Genomic DNA, 26,075 nt, shown 5'->3' with positions numbered 1-26,075 from the left:
AACAACACACGGCTTCATTCTTTGAGTACAAACAATCTATTCATTAAAAGGGTCAAAAGTCCCAGTTCTGCTCCAAACTTGCTGGGTGACTCTGGGCAAATCAATCTCCCTCTCTGGGCCTTGCATGTTTTTCACTGGGGGAAAAAATATGGAGGGCTGGCTAGTTCTAACATCTTATGGCATCTGTGATTCCGGATCAAAGGGTTGAAGTTGGACCAACTGAGAATGTTGAGCTATTTTAGCTTGTTTTAGCATCGGTTTTATTTTCCCCAGAGGAACTCGGTGGTAAAAGATCTTGCCCCTTCTGCTTCTGTATTAATGAAAAAGGAATACCCCAGAGCCCAGTTTAGGATTTGCACATCATCAGACCTGGCCAACAGCTCCCCTCAGTATTTTCCTGCCAAGCCACCAGCTCAAGATTTTAGACCAGAGACACCAAGCCAACTGTCTCCAGGGTCAGGTGAGCAATGTAGAGTGAGCCCTACATTGCTATGTATGGAGGTGGCTGGGCAGAGCCCTCTCGTCCTGCTCAGAGAGGGTGGCGCCTTCCAAAGTCCCCCTGTGGTCACCGAGTGAGAATGTGGACCCTGCACTGCCAGATTGTCAACAGACTCAAAAATCTGTGTTTAGGTACAAAACACCTGCTCCTCAAGTTAAACCACCGCTCATTTCAAATGCCATGCAGGCAGAAAGAAAACCTTCTGGGCCTGACCTTGAACACAAGCCACCAGCTGGCAGGACCTCTGCAGTGGAGAAACTTGTTCAAGGCCTGGCCCACGTGTGGGAGGAGCCAATGTGGACAGGGAAGCAGAGGGTGGGGACTGGGCTCCCCAGATGCACCAATTCTCCGGGCCCCAAAGTGTCCCCATGAGGCAGTCAGGACTCCAAATCTGTTATTAATAATAGACACTGTAATCACTGGGCCCTTCCTATTCATGGGGTATCGGGCCAGGCAATTTATCATATACATCATCTCACTGTTTCTCCTAAGTGTTCGGTGAGGTGGGCATTATTTATTATTCCTATAAGACTGCGGAGATCCTGGAAAGTAAACGAAGGTAAAGGTCATCACTTGGAAACATTGGAGCCAAGATTTGAACCCAGATCTGTCTGACACCTGATCTACTCTGAGCAGAAAGTCTCTTCCTTGTTTTCACTTCCTGGTGTGGACTACCCCACTTCCTGCTCCCCCACCAACTGAACCCCTTTATGATATCTGCCTAACTCATTTGAATACTAATTGTTTTTAAAGTAATTTCCAAAGGAAGTTCTTTTAACTAGTAAAGCTAAATTATAGAGAACTTGGTTAGCAAGAGGAAGGGTGGCTCCCACGGAGGATGCTTTGAGGATTGAGAGAGAACTGGCCATTTCTGGCCCTAGAAGCCCCATTGCATTTTGTATCTTACAACTCTGGCCTAGCAAAGCTTAAGATAAATGCAGCCTCCTATGTGACCATTAGTAGTTTAAATGTACAATGCCTTTAAAGGAGTACGTAGCAATATCTATCCATTTTTAACGTGCATGCTCTTAAACTTAGCAATTGCATTGCTGGGAATTTATCCTACAGATAAACTCATATATAATCAGACATAAATAGATACACAAAGATCTTCCCTGAAGCCCTGTTTATAATAAATGATGGAGTGAAGCTGGTATGTTTCAATAAGATGCTGTACTTCCATATAATAGAGTGTTATGCAGATGATAAGAAGGAAAACAGCAAAATGTGCTGATACAGAAAGATGCTGAAGATATGTGAATAAGTGGGAAAAACACCTAATTTACAGAATGCCAGTATTTGTGTAAAAAAGAGATTTGACATAGAAAAGTTTTGGAAAGATGCACAAGAATACATTAACCATGATTTTTTCTAGAGATGAGGAGGAGTAGAGAGGCAGGGGAGGAGGAAGAGGGTCAGGTACTTAAGCTGGAGCCCGGGGAATGGCTGTAACGACCCCCAGTGGTCTCAGACACACTGCTCCTGAGATTCTGAGTCATTTGCTGCGGACTTCATCAGTGCAGGTGAGGAAGTTGAAGCGTGCATGAGGGAGCAGGACGTGAGCCCTGTGGCCCTTTCTTAGGGACTTTGATGGGGGCTGTTCCTCCTGAACCCCTGATTCAAGTCAAAGATGCCCAATGTCCCCCTTTAGGAACAACGGGCAGCGCTAGCTTCTTCCTCCATCATTTGATCCCTTTCAAAAGTTCCTTCAAAGTCAACTATACTTCAACAAAACCAAAAGTTCCTTCAAATTCCCCGTAGGCCTTCTCCAAACTCAGCTCTTCCCCTACAGCGAGGCTGTGGTTAAATGTGTTTAAAGGTCAGGGGTGGAAGGAAGAGACCCCAGGGAGTAAAGAGGCCATCCTGGAAACGAAACAGCTCCTCCCACTCCCATGTGAACTCTTAAAGGATGTCTTCGAGACCCTAAATGAATCACAAATGGGCCGAGATACCTGGAAGCTGTCCTGTTCCTGACACAGGGGAAGAAATGAGGCTATGTTGGAGTGGAAGAAGATTCTAATTACCACCTTTATTTACCCAAATAGGAACTGAGTTTATGAAAAGAGAGTACACAAAAAGAAAATTAAGGGCAAGTTTCTCTTTTACGGAAAGTCTACACCAAGTTCCTGGTTCTGCCAAGTATCAGCTGGGCTACCCTGAGCAAGATCCTTAAGGTCTCTGATCATCTATGTTATAAATAACCACCCTCTGAAGTTCCCCAGGGGCAGGCACTGTGCTAAACCCTTCAGTGGCATGGTCGCACTGAATCCTCCCACCAGGGCAATCCCTAAGGCTCTGCAGTTAGAAAGAGCTGGGTTGGTAGAATTCTCTCTTCCTCATTGGCTAGTCGAGCTAACTTGAGCAAGTTATTCTGACTCCACATTTGTAAAACAGGGCTGATAATAACAGTATCTGCTCCAAAGTATTGTTGTGAAAACTTAGTAACATGATGCCCATAAGGGATTCAGCCTGTTGTCCAGCAAAAGCGCTCGACTGACGTTAGCTAGTCTCATTAGCCCCATTTTACAAATGGGAAAACTGAGGTTTGGGAAAACCAACATGGATGATTTCTAAATTTGTCTGTGGCATGCTAGGATTCTGGTGGATTTAAAATTGGATGTGGTTTTCCAGAAAAATCTAACGTGTATTGGATTTTAGCATCACATGGTTGAGCCTACAGTACAAAATCCACCTGCTTGGACTCGATGCACTGAGGAAAGGAGAAGACAACTTTTCCATCCCCAAAATAAGACTTCCAAACAAGAGGGAGCAGGCGAAGGTAATCTCCCTTTCCTCGCAAATATCTTCTCCTCTGGACTTCCCTCCTTGTTTCCAAATGGGGAGGACACGGGCAGAGAAATCCCCAGAGACAGGACCAACAAAGCTGTAATACAAGGTTAATTTGTGAGGGGGCCAGGGATGGCCTCATGGAAAACGCTACCATAAATGGGCATGTTTGCCTCAATCTCAGCCCTCGCACAGAAAAGTCATGATAACAAATCCATAACAAATACCTTGTACGGAATAACACGTCTCTTTCAGACATGATAATAAAATACATGGTGTTTACAAGCCCCAGGAGCTTCTCAAGGAAGGCCAGGTTAGTTCACATTTTGGACTCCCCAGACAGCAGCCCACCTAAGACCATTGGGCCAACTAGATTACCAAGCCACCAGGGGACAAGCAGTGCATTTTATTTTAAATTTGCAAAAGGTCAGTTTATGTTTTCTTCAAAGAGGAGATGATAAACACTTGCCTGACTGGACGCATCTGATCCCACCAGAAACCTGATTCCAACAGAGCTTTTGTTCATCATAAAGAAAAAAGACAGTGGGATCAAGGGTATAGAACTGTCATCAGGAATGGGTTCCACCACCTGCTAGCTGTGTGACATAGGGTAAATTACTTACCCTCTCTGTGTTTCAGCTGCCTTTTATACTAAACAGGCATCATAACGCCTTCCTTAAAATGTTGTGATGATTAAATGAGATCAATTAAGTCAAACACTGCTACCGTGCTTGGCACAGAAATGCTCCATCAATGATAGCTTTTCTCAATGAGAAAGCACCAAAGAAAGACTGCGTTTCCTTCCATGGACCTTCAATATCCTATTTCACACACTGCCATCGAATGACTTTCAGCTCAGCGTCTTCAAGCTTCCTCTCTGTATAAAAAGGCCAGTTTGCAATTTAATCTAACATTAATCTTAATGCTGTCTTAAATGCTTCCTTTCTTGGGGTTTCTAAATATTTACTCTTACCTCTTGATAAGTATGGCTTTGAACAGTGTCTTTGCTCAAGCAGACAAACCCCCACCAGCTAGCTCTCTGTGCAAAGAGAACTTAAAACAGGCAGCAGCCACTTTCTCTCACTTTGCCCACTTTGTGGGACGCAAGAGTAACACGTGCACTGGATGCTCTGCAGGAAATCCCAGCCCCATCTTATCTAACACACCTACAGGCTTTAGTAAGCAAACACAGACCTCGGTATCTGAGTATTTGAAGCCCCTGGGGTCAACCTGGATGAGATTTTTTTTAAATTTGGAGGGAGGTGCGTCTGGAAGAAACTCAGGCTGTAATAAATGAACTGGATCATAATCAACCTTATCACTCCAGGGTTATCAACAGAGCATCCTCTAGACTGATGAAAAACACTCCCTTTTCTGCCCATGTGTTTTTAACTGATTTAATGCATTAACAGAACTAAGCAACGCTTCCAACTCCACTCGGAGTCATACTTTGCCTACTTTGAGTGATATGAAATGACTTTTCAGTGAAGTTCAGCTGCACTCTTTTTGTGCCCTGAGTAAGTTAGAAGCCTGACTGCGGAAGCTGGACAGCTGAGATTTCTAAGGCAGTACATCTCCCAGGTTTGTCTCATAAAAAGGATCAGCTGGGACTCATATACACATACAGTATGGTTTTTCTGGAGATTCTAGGGTAACTGGAGTTGGGCTCAGGCCTTATCTTTAATAAGTACCCCTAAGGTGGTACTTATCATTGGCTACCTTAGGAGATACTAGTTTGGGGAAAATCTAGGATGACTGGACAGAGAGAAATGAAAATTGTGAACCCCCAGCCCCTCCCCATAGTCCTTAAGAGGATGACAACAGATGCGTGTCACTGCTCCCCAGCTCCTGTATGTTGCCCTGTAGGACCCTTAAACTCTCTACTCAATTCCCCTTCCCCAACCAGGACCACATACTTACAAATCTCCAACTGGGGGCAGAGCAGAGAAGAAACTGGACAGAGAACTCAGATCTGGCACACCTCCCAGGCCGGGGCATCCAAATCTCCCCGCTCGCCTCGGAGGCCTCTCTTTATAGACCCACAGCTGCCCGCGGGTGGGAAAGGGGAGGCGGCTGAGGCGGGAGGAGTAGGGATGAGTCCCGCGCTGCTCCCTCCACAGCGCCCCCTGCAGGGTCGGAGAAGCGCAGCTTTGGTCCAGGGCTTGGGCGCACCTGCGGCGGCGCCCGGCAAGGGACGCACCCGAAGAGGGGCGCGAGGGGCCGCAAGGCTCCTGGAAACGGTGCAGTCGGCAGAGACGTTCGGGGTCGGTGTCTAACCCCGGCTGCGGGGCAGTCACCGAGACTCTGGGTCCCTCGAGAAAGGGGTCAAGCGGCGAGCGTCTATAGTGGATGCCTGAGAATTTCTTCCTTGAGTCAGTTTCAGCCGCACGGGCTTTAACCGCTTCCGCCGCAAGGGAGGAACTGGGGTGGGGGTCAGAGTTGACCAAACCTCCTCTCCCCGCTCCCCATTTTATTCACCGCCCTCCCCCACTGCCTGGAAAGGGGCCGGCCGTGCTGCGTGAAGGGTAGGGAAAGGGGATTTTTTGAACTTTGCTAAGTACAAGGCAGGAGCCCTCGACTGCTGGGAATCGTGCGGGAAGGGGAAGTTTTTACTTTTCCCAAGTTGGCGTCCCCACTCCACCCACAAGCAAAAAAAAAAAAAAAAAAAGCCCAATTGTTGTGACTTCAGGCCCTGGGGCGCGCCATTCGCTGGCTGCGGGACCTCAAGCAAGTCATTTCCCTTCTCAGAGCCTCAGTGTCCGAAGCTGAAAAGTGTGTTTTTGTGTGAGTGATTATTATGTAATTTGCAAGGTGCATGTCACATGCAAAGAGAATGTGAGTGCCACCCAGGTCTTGAAAGTTCCCTTCACCTGCTCCTCCCCACCCCCCAAAAATTCTTGCCCATGAAAAAACTGCTCCTAAGTTTCCTCCCTGTCTCTTTCCCTCTTAGTACCACTCCCTTACCCCTGGGTCCCTCCCTATGGGCCTTACGTGTGTCTGACAGTGTATCTCCATCACCATTTCTGTCTTGTTCTGCCTTTTTTCTACCACTCTGTATGTCTCTGACATTCGGAACAACGCTGTCTCTTACTGTCTCTATATCTCTCTGTCTCTGATCCCTGTATCTCTGGCTCCAGATCTCCCTCCCTCTCTAGCTCTCTCCCCGGCCTCTCTCCTCTCTGTCACTCGCACGCACACAGGCCATAAAAGGAAGCCGCAGCGGTGGGCTGGCCCTGGGCCAGGCCGGGGACCCGCGAGCAGCCGGGGCGCCCCGCTCCCCTCCTGGACCAACTCCGAGGTTCCCGGTCCGGTCCTCCCTCCCTAGGCGCGGCGGGTGGGCGGGGGGCGCTGGGCGGGAGACAACCCAAAAAGGACAGGCGCAGGCTCCTTCCTGCAGGAATTCCCAGCGCCGCATACCAGCCTGGGGCTGCCCGCTCCCCCTGACTAAATATGGTGCCGAGCGGCCTCCCGGAGCCCCGCGGGGGTTGGGGGGGCGGCATCCAAGGCCAGCGGGGTGGGAAGGGGACCCCTTTTGCTGGCGGCAGAGCCAGAAGGGGGCAGCTCTCCCCAGTCCCACGTGGGTCCCAGCTGCTTCCAGCCAGAGGTTTGCAGAGAGGGTTAAAGGAATTGGAAGACCCTTACCAGGCTCTTGTTTGTCCAAATCTTTCCCAACGAACCCTCCCCTGGCCACCAGTTCGCGTGAAGGTAGGGCCTTTACTAATACCCCCATTTTGCAGGTGAGAAAACTGAGGTCCGGGAGGAGTGAAGAGGTTTGTTCCAGCCCTCATTGGGTCTACAGCCCACCCTTGCCATGATTCACTTCAGAGATGTTAAAGGGAAATGCCCAGAAGTAGCCTTGAGGTAAGATATATAACTTTGAATCTGTCAGTGCTGTTTTCTAGCTGTTTGACTACGAGCAAGTAACTGTCTGTGTCTCAGTCTCCCTACCTGTAAAATGAGGAGAACATCATTCACCTCACTTCCCAGATGTTTGGAAACAGTCCTCAAGATGACCCATGTAAAAGGAATACAGCACACTGTTTCATGTCAGCTGCTATTATTCTCAACAAACATGGTACCAAACAGAGTTGCACCAGGCCTTGGGGACATATGGTAAGAGACTGTCCTGCCCAGTGTTGGCCTGCAGGCTGCTGGTCCCCTCTGCAGAGTTCTGTATGTCAGACCCTCTCGGTCCCCTCCTCATCCCTCCAACATCTCACCGGGTTTTCACTCCTGAAAACAACCAGGCCCAGCTCCCTACCTCTCAGTGGGCCTAAGTCAGAGAGTCAAGAACAGCCAGCATTCAGCAGGCTGGGACGTCAGGGGTAAAGTTCTTCCGAAAGTGATGAATGGGCTGCTTCCCCACATGCCTTTTCATGTCTACACTGTAAAAGGAGTGGAAACTGTCCCTGCGTTAGTACAGAGCTGATGTGGAGCAGAGAAGAGGAAGGGGGAAAAACTGAAGTTGATCATCACCTTCCCATCCTGGAAAGATAATCCAGAGCCGGCTGTCAGTGTTGAACTTGCTGGCCTCAGAGTAAAAACTGGCATTTTTCCAGAGGCATTGACACTGACATTCCAGAGGGTTGCATTTGGTTCTTTAAAGAACTTGGTAACTTTTAAAAGAGAGTAATTCTAACAAATGAAGGCTTTATAACAGACAGTGAATCGCACTGCATTCATTATCTCACCTAATCCTTATAACAACCCTATGAGGTAGGGACTTAAAACTTTTTTTTTCTTATTTTGCTGTGGAGAAACCAGGTTTGGTGAGTGAAATAACCAGCCAAGTTAGCCCAGCTAGTTAATGGTGGAGCAGGAACTCCAACCCCACCTGTGTGATGGAAACCATGGTAAATAAATGAGAAGTCCGAGGTTTTGAACTCATCATCTGCTAAGCACCAGCCAGGCAGCCATGGGATTGTCATGAACCTCTCTGAGCCTGTTTTCTCAAAGGAAAGCACAGATGGTCAGAATCTTTGCCTCAACGTGGGAAGGCCTTACATAAAGTGCTTCATACCTTCCTGGCACACTCTAGAAGTACTCAGGGACAGTATGTGCACATAACAGTCATTCAATAAATATCCGTCCAATGCAGAAACTCAGATGTTTGAATCTTCAAAGGTGCATTGTTACAATAATTAAATCAGACGTCTCCATTTTATTTCTCATGGCTCAAAGTCAGTTAAAGAGGGGAAAAGAAAGTTACTTTAAAAAAGACGGTACTATGACTAAGGGCCATCGAGTAAGTTTCCTTGGCATGTCTTCTGGGAGGTGCTGTATAATGGGAGTTTCCATGAACTCATGGAACAAGATGGCAGCAGGGAAATTTCTCTCTCTTTTTTTTTTTTAATCAAATAGCTTTGATTTTAGCTACTAGGTTCAAAAAGCTGCAAAGCGTGACTCCCTGCAGTTTTTAATAACATCAAAGATTGGGTGGGTCCAAATATGGCTCCCTGCACGTGGGTTGTAATTATTTAAAAGTGCATCAGCACTCAGGTCATCCAGCTCAACATCTGCCCAGGACTCTGCCTCCTTGTGAGTAAAGGGCCCTCTCTCCTGACCACAAACACGGTTCAGCTCCACCTCTCTTGTACAAAAGCACTTCTTTCACTCATCATGGCTCCCGTGCCGCTCCAAGTACAAGACCGAATTGCACAGTAACCTGCAATGCTCTTTTCTTTATCACCAGTTTCCAGCTCTGGTGTCTAGGTAACTCTGGATCTTCTACCTTTATCAGGAAGGGTCCTAAAATTCTCAATAAAAGTACTTCTACAGTTTCTAACAAAAGTTAACATATTCTTACAATATGACCCAGCAACTCATGATCCTTGGGATGTACTGAAATGAGCTGAAAACCCACAGCCATACTAAAACCTGCACGCAGGTGTTTATTTAGAGCAGCTTTAATCACTGATTGCCAAGACTTGGAAGCAACCAAGACATCCTTCTAAGGAGGTGAATGGATAAATAAACTGTGGTACATTCAGAAGATGAAATACTATTTAGCGCTAAAAAGAAATGGGTTATCAAGCCATGAAAAGACATGCAGAAAACTTAAAATGCATATTACTAAGTGAAAGAAACCAATATGAAAAGGCCATAGACCGTATGAGTCCAACTATATGACATTCTGGAAAAGGCTAGACTATGGAGACAGTAAAAAGATCAGAAGTCAGAAGAGAAGGAGGGATGAACAGATGGAACACAAAGGATTTTTTAGGGCAGTGAAATTACTGTGTGACACTGTAATGGCGGATAAATGTCACTATACATTTGTTCAAACTCACAAAATGTACACCACCAAGAGTGAACCCTAATGTAAACTATGGACTTTGAGTAATAATGATGTGTCAGTGTAGGTTCATCCACTGTAACTAATGTACCTCTCTGGGGAGGCATGCTGATAATGGGGGAGCCTGTGACTGTGTGGTGCCAGGGGGTACGTGGGAACTCTGTACTTCACACTTAATTTTGCTGTGAACCTAAAACTGCTTTAAAAAATAAAGTCATGGGGGGATGATATAGCTCAGTGGTAGAGCATATGCTTAACATGCACAAGGTCCTAGGTTCAATCCTCAGTATTTCCATCAAATAACTAAATAAATAAACCTAATTACCTCCCCCACCAATAAATAAATAAATAAAATTTTAAATGTTAAAAAAAGTATTTTTAAAAGGTAATTTTACCACACTTTCATTTTTAAAAACTTTATGAAGATTACACAATCCTTGCAGAACATTCGTTACAAAAATGAAATGCCAAGTGGCTGGGAAGCATTGTCCTAAATGCCTTTAAAGGCATATTCTCACAAACGTTAAATCCTTCACGTACACTTGGCTTTAGGTTAAAAGAACACATCAAATTTTACATAATCATACAGGCATGCGAGTCATACACAAATATGTTCTTGCACATAATTATAAAGCTATTAGTTTATTCTAAGCAAACATGTATGCTAAGCTTAAATTTATCATCTTCAAAAGCCACCTCTGCTCCTGTTATAAATTTTTATATTGCCAAAGTTTTAAATGTCTACGTTTCCTACATCTCTTTCCAGGTCTAATTTCCATCCTATTTTTTTATAAATTCAAGTTTTCTCCTAAAACTTCTCCTGCATTTTGGAGGATCACTTTTCCCAACAACCCCATGAAAACCACCAGCAGTGATGTACTAGTTTAGTTTATGAGAATAGTATGATGGATTCTTTATATTTATATTTGTCTTTCCTTCCTTGAGTTTAAGTGTTTCAGCTCATGCAACTATTTATTAAACTACTAGAATATAAATTGACACTGTTCAAAAATCCTGTGTTTAGAAATTTCTAGAGCAGATTTTCTCAACTTTTTAAGAACCCAAGTCCTCCTTTGTGGATAATCATAAAAGTATTATAGTGAGTACTTTGAAATTAGGTGGTTTTCATTTTTCCAAATATAAAAATGTAAGACTGAATATGCTTTTTCAAACCATATGTGGCCCTACATGCTATGATAGGGTCCTCTCAGCGAATAACACCATCGCCCCCTACCACTGCCACCCTGTGAAGAGTAACTGTCCCAGGGTGAATGGCTAATGCCAAGTACACGTCCATCAGGAAAAGCTCCCCTCCCTCAACCTCACTCTACACCCTCCAACAACCAGGCTGCTGGAGATCCCAACAGAAGGCCTAGAGAACATTCTTCTGGTCCCAGGGTACACCTCTTAATGACAGAACAGTCTCAGGAACACCCTTTGCACAAAGGTGAATTGCTTTTTTCTTTTATTTTTATTAAACGATACACTGAAAGTATAAAAGTTGCCCAGGTACAAACAAGTTACGGAATAATGTGTACAAAAGCACTATGGACTACATGTGACAATTCTATTTAGCTTCTATTTTGATGATTTTATATCAGTATCCAAAATGATAAACTCCATCATTTTTTTTCTTAATCTAGCCCTGCATTATTGCAATTCCTGAGGTAAAACTTAAGTGTCCACTGCCAACATCCTTGGATGTAAACCAAATCCTCTGAGAAGAATTCAGATATTTATATTTCCACATATATCACAATGTAATTCATAATTGTAATCAGATACTAAGATTTCATTTAAAAAATGGAAGTGAGCCCTTATAATAATACTTCTACATCTATATATGTAATTTTTAGCCCAGAAATAGGGCCTCTCAAAATCCTTTGACTTGTAAAGTATGGTTTAAGGAGATTTCTTTAATAATTTTCTACATTTAGATAAAAATTCTTGGTTGATCTGTAAGGACTGAACCCTGACTAGCACCAAAAAATAAAATCAAAAGTTTCAATAATTTCCAAAAGCAGCACGGAAGGAATACCCTGGAAAGAATGCCAATTCTGCCAACTACAGCCCTTACCACTTTCCCCGTGGAAAACGTTTAAGCTAAACGTTGTCAGCGTACAGGCGCCCATGCCGTTTTGGTCTGAACATACCTTATGACTTTTGCCAAGCACGCTCTGTCTACTATAATAGTTTGTTGTTTTCCATGAAATCAGTTTGAAGACTCCATATTATAAAAATGTCAATAAATATCAAAGTAGCATTTCAGAGGTAGTACTCTTACTATTTTTCTATCCCAGGAATAAAAATCGACATTACTAAGACTTTCAGAGCTCATCTTGTAATTGCACGAGTGAAGGCCACGTGGAGGTTAAACAATGACATATTTTAAAAGGTACTTTCTGGTGTTTTTCCTAAAGCCTGTCTCTTCACGCTTATTCCACATTCTTCATGTAATAAACTCTTTGTTTTACTTACAGCAAAACTGAAAGAATTATTTCCCCCCTACCTTTTAATTAAATCTCCCAGGAGAAGCCAAAATGGTCTAAGGAAAGAAAAAGTACATTGTTACCTAGTTTAAAAAGTTTGGCTTTAGATAGTAAGTCAGATATTTAACCTAATTATAAATGGTTATCTGAAAAACAACTAGTCCCCCCCCAAACCCCCTGTAAAAAACAAACTTTATAGGAATTATAGTTTTTTCTGGCTCTAGTATTCTTTTAAATGTTTTTAAAAACATGAATGAATTTTCCTATATATCCACATAATTCCAGCCTGAAGAAAATTTAATTAATGTGTCATGGTAAAGAACATGGTAAAGAACATAAAGAGCATATGGCTATAAAGACCTGAAATTTTTTAGAAGAATTTATAAAGTACTAAAAAACCCTTTCATTTCTCACAAATTAAGGGAACTTTAAATTTTTCCTAAAAACAATGCATTTCTTTCAAGTCAAATCCGGTAAGCTAGATGACAGAGTTAGCTTTTATTCACAAATGCAGTAAAACACGAGGGACTACAGGTTTTGCAGAAACTCACATTTCTACATGGTACAAATATTAGTGATGAATTCTGGTGATGTTGGGAGAATAAATAAGTTACTTAATACACACAAGTTCAAGATAAAAGATGCCCCAGATGGAAATGTCATCTCTTCATCGCGGAAGAAGCATGTGGATCTTCAGCATCCATCCTCCTCCCCTTCTCCTGTCGCAGGTGGTCACCTGCAATTAGCAGAAACGAATGTCAGTACTCACCCCAAGTCAGAGCGGCCAGGAGGCAGACTCATCTACACAGATTTGGGGATGTCATATATTTAATATTGTGTGAGTTCTTTAGATGGCTTAGGACAATGGGGAAAAAAGGTATTTTTTAAACACTATTGAAGAAACCAGAGATGTTTAGTACTTGGACTCTATTCACACCCTGGAGTAGACTCACACAAAAGTGGCTACAAGCTTCCCTTACACTATATGTAAGGAATGGCTTTCACAAGAAAGTACTGCGTGTTCAGTCAGTATTTTGAGGGATGCCAAAGCTCATCTAAAGAGAAAAAAAAGTTTTTCTTCAAATAGAAATCCCCCCCAGCAGCACCCTCTTGTGGCAAGAAGAAAAGTTAGCACGGTTTACATCTTCCCACCAAAATCAGAAAACCATCCAAGAAAGTGTAAAATATGTTCTTCAGCCAAAAACAAAATAAGAAAGCTCCACGAGGGTTCATAGGAGACCAGAGCCCCTGGGACCACACACTGCGCTCCAGAATAATAAAGAGGGGGCCCTAGTCACTTCTGCCTCATTTCTTTTGTCTTAGGGGAGAGGGTAGAAGGCAGAAGTGTTCACAAAAGAACCTAGAGACTTAAAATCCAAATGCAACAAAAATGCGATAAAGTAAATTCCTAAGAAAACATGACCCCCAACACCACCACCACCAGTTCCCCAAACACTTTCTACAACTAAAAAAAATCAAAACCTTCTTAAGGACCATTTTGGTAACAGGACACAAAGAATACACATTTAGACAAGTTGTTGGAAATAAGCAATTTTAGCACCAAAAATGCACACCGGTTTGCTAATTCTAAGGACCACCTGATGGACTCACACAGTCTTGTTAGTCCAGAGCAGCTGATCGTCCTCGTAAGTAAAGTAAAGTGCTCATACTGCCACAGGTCTGGATCACAGATGAAAACCTACCTCCCTCAGTTTTAGGCAATTTCGTTGGAAAAACAAGATGAACATATCCTTAAGGCGAAAACTATTTTAGGTTTTCTAGAAAAATGTCATTAAAACGTGAAGTATGTTATCCATATATGTCATAGATGTGCAATAAAGTTGAGCTGAGAATGATTTTCTCTATTATAAAATATCTAGGCTTTTATTTGTAGCAAAAACTACCTTGCATTCAGTATCACAAGCATTAATATCAGCAGCATTAATGGCCACCATTTCAAAGATGAGTGTGCCTACTACATAAAACCTCTTCATTTTTACCCCTGCACTTTGAGAGCTTTGATAAAAAGAAGTGCTTTCATATTGGCATGCTTTGGACTTATTTTCAAATAAAAGGGAATTTAATTTTAGTGTTTTATATTTTGGCTGTATGAGTTTGTATAGAGAGAAGGTATTATAATCTGAAGAATAATTATTTTAATATCTTTATAACCTTCTCAGTGTTGTCAAATAAAACATATGTATCCTTCAAACAATAGGTTGGAGTTAAGAAAGTAAATGGAATGCCTAAATGTGTACTGGAACACAGTGCAATTTGGGGCTAACAATTCTTCACGAGTCATTGCACAAAGAGGTTCCTGTGTGCCAAGAACATTTTTGATGATCATGAAAAATAATTTGCAACATCACTGTTCTACTTTTAGTGCAGTCAGCCTCCTTTCCACGCCTTCTGCAGAATAGGTACCCAAAGCTTTACTGACTTGAACTCGACTCTTTGATGTCCCTGGCACTTTATACAGAGAGGAACCAAAGTAACCCAGAACTCCCACATCCTCTCCAGCACTCCCTATCCCAGCCCACCCCAGGCCACCCCATTAGAATTAAAAATACCAACACCATGGGGTTGCTCTGTTAACACATATTAATGCGTACAACATCCACTGGTGATGATTAAATAGAGAAACTGGTATTATCATACATTCTTGGTAAGCATATGAACTGGTAAAGCCTTTTTGGAGGGGAATTAGACAATATCTACTATTTTTGTATATCTATCTTTTATCTTTTTTAATATGCATATATTTTAAACCAGCAATTCTACTTCTAGGCATCCACATAAGAGAAATACTTGTGTGGACAAAGAAGAAATGCTACCCTGCAATACTATAAAAGCAAAAAAAATTTTAAATACACAGAAGTACATCAGTAAAGAGGGATTAGCAGTAGTACTATGGAATACTACAAAAAGTTAAGAATGAGGTAGAAGCAGATCTACATAAATTGATAAAACAAGTGAAAAACGCAAACTGTAGGATAATATGTACAGAAACTGCATATACATTTGAATATGTACAAATGACTCCTGAAGGACACCCACCAAGCAGCTAACAGTGCTACCTTCTGCAGAGGGCAGGGAAATCAAGGATTTAGGGAAAGACAAGGAGGGAGGAGGTTCAAGGGAATTTCACATTATATTTTGATGTTTAGAGATTTACTCATGTACTGTGTGTTTTGTTTTGCTTTTTAAGCACTTGCCAAATAACAGGCACTAGTGACACTTCCTTACCAAAACTTGAAAAGGGAACTAGGAAAACTCCATGTTCTTTAAGTGGAAAAGTGCACAGGAATGGCAATCAAGGGTGCTGACTCTGCTAAAAATGATCAGCTACAGGCTTTAGATCGGTCAGTGAACCTCTTAGGCTTGGTTTTCTCAATTTTAAAATAAGTAGACGGGAATTTCTTTTCCATTGTTCCATCAACTCAGAATTCTAAGATATATAGAAGGGTAACTCCTAGTAAAGTCAGAACTAACCTCAAAGAGATCACCCTGATTCACATATATTTTGCTTTCCGATTTTAAAGAGACAAAGCAAATATTTAACATGATCAATATTGCTCATGGCAGTTTAGGAAAACTACAGAAGACAATTTGTATTTTAGATGTTTCTTAAAAGTTTATTTCAACATTCAAGATTTATATTTGCTCTGATAATCAGCTGCCAATGACTGTCCTTAAAAAGAGAGCTCAACTCTCTACCATAAGTTGGAACCATTCAATTCAGATTATCAAATTGAGGTCCTATTGCTGATATAATCAAAATGACTGAAAGCTCACTGCAAGAGCGAGCCCTCTGGAAAGAAGTATGAGCTGTTCTCCCAAGAATCTGTTATTTGTAGATACTACAACACTACCACAAAGAGTATTCCTCCTGCAAAAAAAAGACTCCTGAAAATGCAAAGGACACATAAACCTGTGACTTCTCTATCCATATTCAACGATCTTGCCTTTTTTCAGTCTCAGAGGGGAAAAAAATAACTTGATAAAAAGCTTTCTTCACTCTAAGGATCTAAGCTGCTCCAAAGAGTACAAATCTATGTGTAAATCAAGTTTTTCAATACTTCTTTTTAGAAATTATATCTAAGAATTTTGTCCAGTCATCCCCTGCCCCTTCCAAGATTCTCTTGCCAAAAAGCACTTTGTTTTTTCAAGGATAAAAAAAACACAGGCTAACTATATTAGATATAAATGAAATTAAACTATGACTCAAAATCTCATGAAAAACTACTCCAAAGCAAAATGGAAGAAAATATACTTCTGAGAGCTAAATGATAACGCTCAGAAAACTCATACCCATTTGCCTTCTTCCACTCAGTTGTCTGCCAAGATTTGGGTTTGGAGGCTGAAGTGAAGAGCCTTTCAGAAATGTACTTTGGATGTCATTCTTAGTTCCATGCAAGAAATGAGCTAAAATCCCATACAAAAGTGGTCTATAGCAGGAAGAAAATCAAAATCAATTAAACTTGCACAAATAGGAAAAGCTTAAAAACATCTACTTTTAAAAAAGATAGCCTCTGACACCAAACTAGCCAAGTAATTCACGACTTAAAAAAAGCTGCATGGTCATTATCCACATGAGCAGTGGATAACTGCTTTTTTTAAATTCAAGAGTACCATTTAACTCTAAAGACAATTTTAAGACTCAAAGAAAACATGTTAACAACTTAAACTTCATCTAAACTGAAAGACAATTTCAATCAATGCATAGGAATTCAGCCTTTAAACTCCAAAGTTCAGTATAAGATTTTCCAGTACAAAACAACTATTCAATAAACACTTGTTGGATTAACAAATCCTTGCCTGGGTTCAAATTCTGACCCTGCCACTTGAGCTCAGTAAGATTCTTAACATCCCCAGCCTCATAAATGTTTCCTCCTCTATAAATGAGGACAAGCGTAGTCCCTACCTCATCGGGCAGTTATGGACCAAATGAGTTAATAAATGTTAAGTGTTTAGAACTATGCCTGGCACATATTAAATAGTATATGTGGTAAATGGCAAGCTATACAGGAGTCAGGGAAGAACTAGTTTCAAAAAGCTACTCGACAGTTTATAAAACACTCTTCCCTCTCTTCCTTTTATGCTCACCTTGTGATGTCGTAACCATCATCCCCAATTTACAAATGAGAAAACCACAGCTCACAGAGGATTTGCTAAGATCGCTTAGACAGTAAACAAATTTGTAACACTTGAACCCCAAGCTGCACAGTCTTTCCCTTACAGTGTGCTGCCTGGAGATGCATATTAGTGGCCTTGCCCAAATGGAAGCTGCTCCGATGACAATAACGAGAGATTTTCCCTTGTTTCCAATTTCACAGTTGAAAATAACAATTTAATGGGTTGGTCTTCTTGAGATATCTATCCACGTATTAGCAGGTAGGATGGTTTAAAGTATGACATCCTTCCTTAAGAGGTACAACTATCAGATATAAAATAAGCTACAAGGATGTACTGTACTACATGGGGAATGTAGCCAGTATTTTATAGTAACTACAAATGGAGTACAACCTTTAAAAATTTGTGAATCACTATATTGTATACCTGTAACATATAATATTGTACATCAACTATACTTCAGTTTAAAAAAAATGATATTGTAAAATACATACATAAATGAAAAAAAATTTAACAAAATTAGTAGCCGTGATGGTTGCACAATTGTGAATATACTGAAAAAAAAAACACACAGAGAACTGTACACCTTAAAAGAGTGAATGTTATAGTATGTGAATTACATCTCAATAAAGCTATTATTTTTAAAAAGAAGAAAAAAAGATGACATTCTTCTCCTACAAAAGGTAGAGTCTAACTGCCCTCCTCTTGAGTGTGAGCTGAACTCACTTCTAATGAACTGAGGAAGGCATTAAGTCACAGCACTTGCAACTTCAGAGACTAGGTCAAGGCTCTGCGGCTTCCTCCTGGTCTTCTCTCTTGGTCATTCTCGCTGGGTAAAGTCAGTGGCCATGTCATGAGGACACTCAAGCTCTCCATGCAAAGGCACATGTGGTTAATAACTGAGGCCTTCTACAAACAGCCACGTGAGTAAGCCACACAGGAACAGGTCCTCCAGCCCCAGCCAAGCCTTCAGATGGCTGCAAACCTGGCCATCCATGAGTAAGGCTGAGCCAGATCAGCCATAGAAGCCACTCCCAGATTCCTCACCACAGATAATAAATGTTGTTTTAAACCACCAAATTCTGGGGTAATCTGCTATATAGCAATAAACAACTAATTGCATACAAAAGCAATTTTCCATACAACAAAGAAACCAAAAGAGTAAGTTTCTTTACATAATAAGATGCCTCAGATCTTATAAAAGCATCATCTAGGAATATAAAATAGGTCTCTTTGTATACTTTAAACCAATGTTTCCCAAAGTGTTAACTGGCCAAAGATTTTTAAATTAAAAAATAAGTTTATTTTCAAAATTTACAATAAAATTTACTTAAGATTTAAAGTTTTCAAGATTTAGATATTTTTACTGTTATTAGAAAATACATAACTAGCACACTGAACCCACAACTTCATGAAATTATGGTTTCTTTTTTTAAAAAAAACACAAGTTAAAAAAAATAATTTTTTAAAGTACAGCTTCACAATGCCTTATTTGCAATTTTGAAAAAAACAAAAACTCTGAAAAATAATTTTCTTCATAAATTTGGTACTAACTTATTTGGTGGCATGGCTTGACCTAACAAAGCTATTATATACTTTATCCTACTTTGTGTGAAAAATCTTAAATTTCACTGAAAAATATTAATGTGACTCTGAGTGCTACTTCAGGCTCCCACCTGGTGTTTGGTGTATGTACCATATTGCTTTTTAAAATCTGAAAACTCTTTAATGAGAATGTTTTTAAACAAAGCAGTGTCTTTTAGAAAGCAAACGGTTGGCAGTGTGATGCAGATGCTGGGAAAGAGGGTGACTGGAGAGAAATGGACGGACAGCTCCTCAACAGCACAGTACAGGGCAGTGAGGACCAACAGGAGCTACTGCAGAGGGAGAATTAAAGGGACTCGCAAGTGGTCAGTGGAGAAATGAGAACAAGCCAAAAGTGTAAGTGAACTCTGAGTTAAGACCTGGATGGTTATAGGAAGAAGCGACCAGGGGGAGGCTGAAGAGATGAAAATAACGGATTTAATTTTTGGACACACTGAGTTTAAGATGCCAGCAAAAATGTGGGCCCACGATTCAGGAGATCTGCCAGACTTAAAGCAGAGTCACCAGCATGGAGGCATCATTAAAGACTCAAGAATACTTAGAAAAGTGGGCAGGGGGCCCAGAGGAAAAGTTAAGGACAAAATTTGGAGAGTGCCCACAATTTAAAGGAACCCTAAAGGAGCCAATGAAGAAACTGAGATGACTATTAGGGAGACAAAAAAAACCCAAGACAAGTAAAGGGTCATAAAAGACATACAACAAAAAGTGTTTTAAGGAAGAGTAGTCAATATTAAAAAATGCTGCAGAAACACAAGTAAAACTGAGCTTCTCAAACTGGAAATACATATAGACACACTCTTTGTGCTAGGGGCTTGGTATAAAGTACAGGATAAAGGCGGCATATGATCCCGGAGCACTAATTTTACACAAAGATTTGAGGGAGAGCTCAATTTAATTGGTATGTCATTTAAAACATTTTTATGGTAAAACAAACAACTATACCATGAAGTAGAATGAAAAAATTCAAAAAACCTTTAGAAAGAGAAAACATAAGACTTCAGAGAGATTTCCTGCTAGGGGAAGGCTGCTTTGACTATGTTCCCAGGCCGCCTAGATTTGATTTTTTTTTTTTGTCACTCAGGGATCCTCTGGAAAAAGTTTAAGAAACTACCAGAAAGTGGTCACTTTTTCAAGAGCATAGTTTTGGAATAAATGGTGAGGGGAGAATTTAAAACACAGGGAGGGCGAAAGGGGATAACAAAATGAAAACAGAGGGCTGACTTCCACTAAGTTCAGTGGTAAAAAGGACCTCAAAGGGTCTTTTTGGAGAGGGGAGATTTGAGTACATTCCTAACTTGAAGTGAAGGAAGCAGTGAGAAGAATTAAATGTGAGGAAGAAAACGACCGATGGAGCCAAGCCTCAGACAAAAACCAAAAGGATGGATCAAGAAGCCAAGAGGTGTGACCGTAGAGTGAAGCAAGGGTGCTCGGTCCTCTGGAATCAATGGCACTTTAGCTCCAGACAGGAGAAGCCTCGTCTTCACTTACTCGCCACCACACACCTTGGATGTGGTACAGTGCTAGACCCACACCGTACCTAAATAAATACCTGCTGAATTAAAATGAAATAAAACCACCGCTATGCAATTATGACTACAAAAGAACCATATTTTAAAACTTATTTTTTAAAAAAGTCTTACATTGTATTATCCTTTGATTCTTCAAATGCATTTAGTTCATGGATGAGAAATTGTCTGTCCAGTGGAACTACAGGTTGACCAGATTCTGGGGGGAAATCATAAAACACCAAGTTTTTACTAATCTAAAAAGTAAACAGACATTGATAAGAACCACACTTATCAGGTATATACGTGTTTCAGATTTTGGAAGAATGATGATGGCACACCAGGGTAGATCCAACTGGACGTGAGTTTACGACTTTCAAGACATCTAGTTTGTTAAATGCATAACTTCATACAGTTTAACATAAATTTACTTTTTAAATCTCACAATTTTGAGGTGGGAAAATACTGTTTTTATGTACTAGACTTTAGAAGTCCTATTTTCTAAGATGCTTATAAATTAAATACATGACAGCACTGATATCCATTTGGGGGCACTAATTCCAAAGTTAAATGAACACTAATTTGAAGTGCTGGCAAGGATACAGGGCAACTGGAACACTCATACTTTACTGGTAGGAGAGTGAAAAGGTACATCCACTTATAAAGGCTGCTGTACACTTTCCATACACAACCCAGCAATCCCACTCTTAGCTCTTTACCCAAGAGAAATGAAAACAACATTGAGACAAAACTTGTAAATGAATGTTTATGGCAGCTTGACTCACAATGGCCAAAAACTAGAAACAACCCAAATGTCCATCAACTGATAATAGATAAATTGACACAATCTACAATGGAATGCTATTTGGAGGGGGAGAAAACAACACAGCGTAGTCTCAAATGTGTCATGCAAAGTGAAAGGAAGCAGATTCAAAACACTGCACTCTGTCTGGTTTCACCTTCATGACATGCTGGAAAAGGCAAATGACAGGTACAGAAAACAACAGATCAGAGGTTGCTAGGAGTTTGGGGGTTGGCAAAGGAGTTGTCTACAGAAGGGCACAGGGAATTTTTTGAGGTGATGGAAATGTTCTATATCATGATTGTGATTGTGGTGGTTACACAACTGTATGAATTTGGCAAAAATCTATAGAACTCCATATTAAAAATGGTAAAGTATATTATATGTTAAGTATACCTCAGCTTTTTTTTTTTTTTAAATCCAGGACACTGCTGAAACTTGACTGCTGTCACTGCATTTTACTCTAGGTAAGCGCAAATCCAAGACACCTAATTGATAATATTTTCATATTCTTCTTTTCTGAGTCTTAACGGTATTGTATAGCCATCTATAACAAACTGAAGAAAGTGAAGATACTGAGATGAGGCATATCTCTGAGGCACAAAATCATCTTAAAGCACATTTTAACCTTAAGCAAGGAATCCAATGACATAGGAGGTTTTGCTTATCCTCCCAACCTCATCTCCCCCCAGCCCAGAGGTAACGCTGGTCCTGATTACTGAGCATGTCCTTCCAGTTCTTTTGCTTTCTTTCTTAAGAAATAAAATTCAACAGATAAAGTGAATTTCTGTTTAACTGCCGACCCCCTCCCCCTAATACCATTTCTCTCCCTCTGATCACTAGAATGATTTTGGAGTTTACCTTCCTAATCCCTTTTTTCCTTTTTTTTTTTTTGAGGTACAGTTGATTCACAATTTTACATTAGTTTCAGGTGTATAACATAGTGATTCAAAATTTCTATAGATTATCTAACCCTTTTTAAATACCACACTTTTACATACATTTGTATATATGGCTAATCATCATAGTACTAATATTTTGAGGCTTTATCTCCAATTTTTTTAAAATAAAGAATATACATATTAAACCTGTGTATGTGTATTCTTAAAGCATATACATAGAAAAAAAGACTGGCAGCAAATAGGATAAAATATAAACAACTGCTTATTTTCAGTATCAGGAATTATGGATGATTTTTCAAAGTACGCACCTAGTTTAAGTGTTTATTTTGGTATCTGTTTTCCTTTGTAACAACACAATAAGCCTCATGAGCACTTGTTCAAGCCACAGAAAGAGGTCATGTGATTTCTACGGTCCAGTCATGTCCCAGATGACACTGTTTGGTTATGGAATTAGATTTCTAGGCTAAACACTTTCGGAGAATTGGGGGAAGGGAAGAGTCAGATTTCATCTCAGGTGATTAACAGTAAATAACCTCTTACCTGCTATGAGGACAGATGCTGTATACTTATACTTGTTAAATTCCAAATATTCCCGAATTAATTCATTAATTAGAAGGTTTTCATGTGACAGTGATGGTCGGGGTTCACTTTCATCATCTAGGGCATTGAACACTTCAGCTCGAATCCTTGCTTTTAAATGCCCTAATACTCCTCTTTTTTCCAAGGTATCCTTTAAAACTGTTAAATGTAAAACATTAATGCTTCAGTTATAGAATACATTTTGTCATTCTTAGGCATACTTTGAAGAAAAATGTTTAAAAGGTAAATGGCATTACAGCAGCTTCGAATCTATACGTTGTGACAAACTAAACAATCACATTAGCTACCACAAACCATATTTGTAGTAAAAAATAAAGTTCCCAAGTTGAAATGATTTACTATCTTAGTGTATTTAAGCAAATGCAAGTTTATCCTCCCAATACCACCACTGTCAGGAAGCTATAATTTGATACACATTCTTTAGTGAGGAAAAACAGGGGGATAGAATTATACTTAGTTCACTGGGACCTGAACTTATCTCCCCATGTCTTGTATCTTTTCAAGAGTGGTTATCACTGCAGACAGGTTCCATATGTCACTAAAAACCTTTGGTCCAGAAAGTAGATGATTAAAGATGACAAGTATACTCCAAAAAAGAAGGACTATGTCCTGTCTTCTGTATAAAAATTGATATCCAGAACCCTTAAGAAATGGCCCATTGTAAACAAAAAGGTGAGTTTTTATTTTGGGGTTTGTGTGTGTTTCTAAAGACAATTATGAGTTAATTACTCAAAACAGTAAGATTTTGAAATTGTAAGCCTAGTTAGAAATCCAACACGTAACTTTCTCTTGAGGAAACAGAGATATATATGCTGAATGTAATCTAACTTCTTGATGAGCAAGGGTCGTTATTACAAATACCAGTAGTTATAATGAGATTTAGCTATAAATGCTAATATGGATAGGGCCGAATTGGCATCATTCCTTGCAGTGGTCTGGAACCTTTTTTTTCCCTCAAGTTGTCCCTAATGGCTAAATAACAACTCCAGAGAATCAACACATTTCACCCATAGTGCCTAGAAAAGAGTAAGTGCTCAATAAATGCTACCTAGGGGCCTTATAATACTGTGCTGTGTATTCTTGGTATAATAAATACAGTTGAATACTGTATTGTGCCAAATAAGTATACCACAATAATGAAAATTTATAAAGGGAGTCCATGGAGCGTATTCATGTAGGCATGGACATAAAATTTTTTTTATAATTTTTCAAAATTGAAGTACAGTCAGTTTTTTTAATTGAAGTTACAGTCGATGTGTCAATTTCGGTGTACAGCACAATTTTCCAGTGATGCATATACATACATATATTCATTTTCATATTCTTAAAATTTTTTAAGCTTTGATAATCAACAACAAAACCTTGGTCACATGATTAAGGGGACACAATCTAGACCAGACTTTAACCTTTCTTGCCCTTTACATTTAGATCATCCCCTCTACCCTTTTTTGCAGGTATGTTAAGAGTAGTTATTGTGTAGTTATCACCCAATCAGACTGTGTAATAGGCCCATAAAAGGACAATACAGCTTTATCATGTTGGGATCATAACCAAATCCCTATTCCCTAATTCCACCTTTGGAAATTAGATGGAGAGATTTTTTTTCCCCACGTACAACGTATTTGCACATAGCACAACCTCAAACTCAGCAGAGAAATGAGAATTAATGAAGCTGGAGTTAGGAAACTTGTCTATGTCGCATCACTACTTCAGTGGTGGATCACCAACCCCTGCTTCAGTTACTTTCTCCAACATAATGAGTTCTCTCTCTTAGGGGCAGAATCTAGGTGGGAAAACATAAGGTGAAAGTGCTTCCAAAGGTAAAAGCCCATATAAGGTAAGATAATTGGCAAACATTTTCATTGAGCTTCTCTTGAACACTAAGCACATTCAGACCTGGGGAATGCAGAAAAAACATAAAGGGCTCTTTACATCTGTGTAAGACACCCCTATTCCCCAGAGGGTTCTAAGGTTCCATAACACCCGGACCTCCCCTCTATTACCATGCTTATTAAAACACTGTACCATAACTTCTTCTGAAAGAGATTCTTAACCTGGCTTACAGCCCAAAGTATCTTTAAGTCCTCAGAAGCTGCGCGCAGTATTACAGGTGATCTGTGTTTCCTGGGGAAAGGGTTCACCCATTCATGTGAAGTCTGTCCTTTTGGACAAAGGTATGCCTTTTGAATGACTGCCAGGCCACAGCCGCAAACATACACTTATATCAATAGTTACTGAATCATATTCTCAAATCATATTCTCCCCGCCAAATCTCTAAGAATTACTGATTTAGAGCATACGTTCTTGGAAAACTGGAACTGGTTTTACTAGCCGGGCACCAGTGTCACTCGGTAACTAAGACCTGCAGACCTCGCGCAGCATTTCTAGGTCCTCATACTCTGCCTTTCGCTAGATTACTTTGGGCGAGCTGTTTCACTTCTCAGGGCCTCAAATTCCCTAATCTATGAAATGCGCAAAGGGCTGTTACATGGAATTAATTACATAACACGGGGTTGGGCCGTGCCTGACACATAAGTTGAGATCACGAATAATTATAGTTACTATTACTTGTCTGGACACCTGAGTCAAAAACGAGAGGTGTACAAATGTTCTCAGGTTGTAGGACTCGAACCTTTATGGAACTTCTCCTAAGAAAACAGGAGAATGGCCAGACACCCTTCTAGCTCCAGTTTTTCCAGATAGAAAATCGGGACCTACTCGCAGGTTGTTGTAAGGATTCAGTAAGATAACCAAGCAAACGGTTTAGGACCGTGCGGAACACCAACAACGGTTGTTTAGGTACTGTAATCATCAGCCCGGAGGGAAAGGCCCGGCCCAAGGCCTCGACCTTCACGGGGTCCAGAAAGATGCGCCAGAGCCCCAAGGTGCAGGACTGTAGACCTCTCAGGTACCTGCGGATCCTGGGACGACTCCTTCAGCTCAAAGCCGGTTTAACAATTGCCCCTGGGCAACCACATCCCTGCAAGGCCCCCGCGCTGAGGCCTCCACTCCTGCCAGACGCTCCTCAGGCCCTGGCGCCGCCGAACGACCCACGAAAAGGCTGACTCTAGTGTTGGGCGCGCCCTCCTTTCGTCCTATCCTTTTCACAGGCTGAAGGCCGATGAATTTCACCCGACAAGCCTCCCACTTGCACTCACCAGCCTTCAGCTCTGCGACACTCGCCATTTTTCAACGGCCGCCAGGGGCGGGCCTCGGTCGTGCGCATGCGCAGTTCCGTGCGCGGCGTGGTCTGTAGCCAATAGGCGCGCAGTTCTCTGTCTTTTAGTTCCGCCCCTCTCAGTTTACGCTCTCCGCGGTTGGGTGGCTGGTGACGGCCCCCAAGAGACCCCACCAATCAGCGAGTGCTCTGGGCCGGCCCTGCTGAGGGACTGAGACAAGTCGGAACATTATTGCAAGTTCTGCTGGCACCCCTAGGGCTTACTTTTAGCCTACTAATC

General features: G+C 41.1%; 2 protein-coding genes across 6 annotated transcripts in view; both read right to left on the bottom strand.

Annotated features, from left to right (window-relative positions):
* MYH11 (myosin heavy chain 11) overlaps window positions 1-5,368 on the bottom strand; it is a 106,098-nt gene extending 100,730 nt beyond the window's left edge. For all 5 annotated transcript variants that reach the window (XM_032460975.1, XM_032460974.1, XM_014554534.2 and 2 more), the window contains exon 1: window positions 5,207-5,368. The gene's annotated coding sequence lies outside the window, so the exon portion shown is untranslated. The remainder of the gene's footprint in view (window positions 1-5,206) is intronic.
* Window positions 5,369-11,017: 5,649 nt separating this feature from the next.
* Window positions 11,018-25,861, bottom strand: CEP20 (centrosomal protein 20). The gene is made up of 5 exons (XM_006179081.3): window positions 25,776-25,861; window positions 22,558-22,755; window positions 20,449-20,533; window positions 16,382-16,518; window positions 11,018-12,806 (listed from the first exon to the last, which is right to left on the bottom strand). The coding sequence occupies exons 1-5, from the start codon at window positions 25,801-25,803 to the stop codon at window positions 12,730-12,732; spliced, it is 525 nt and encodes a 174-aa protein (XP_006179143.1). The 5' UTR covers window positions 25,804-25,861; the 3' UTR covers window positions 11,018-12,729.
* Between the last annotated feature and the right edge of the window lie 214 nt (window positions 25,862-26,075).

The sequence above is a fragment of the Camelus ferus genome, chromosome 18 (genome assembly GCF_009834535.1).
Source record: "Camelus ferus isolate YT-003-E chromosome 18, BCGSAC_Cfer_1.0, whole genome shotgun sequence".
Lineage (NCBI taxonomy): Eukaryota > Metazoa > Chordata > Mammalia > Artiodactyla > Camelidae > Camelus > Camelus ferus.
Note: the sequence above shows the minus strand (reverse complement) of the source record. Positions and strands in the feature narration are given on the sequence as shown.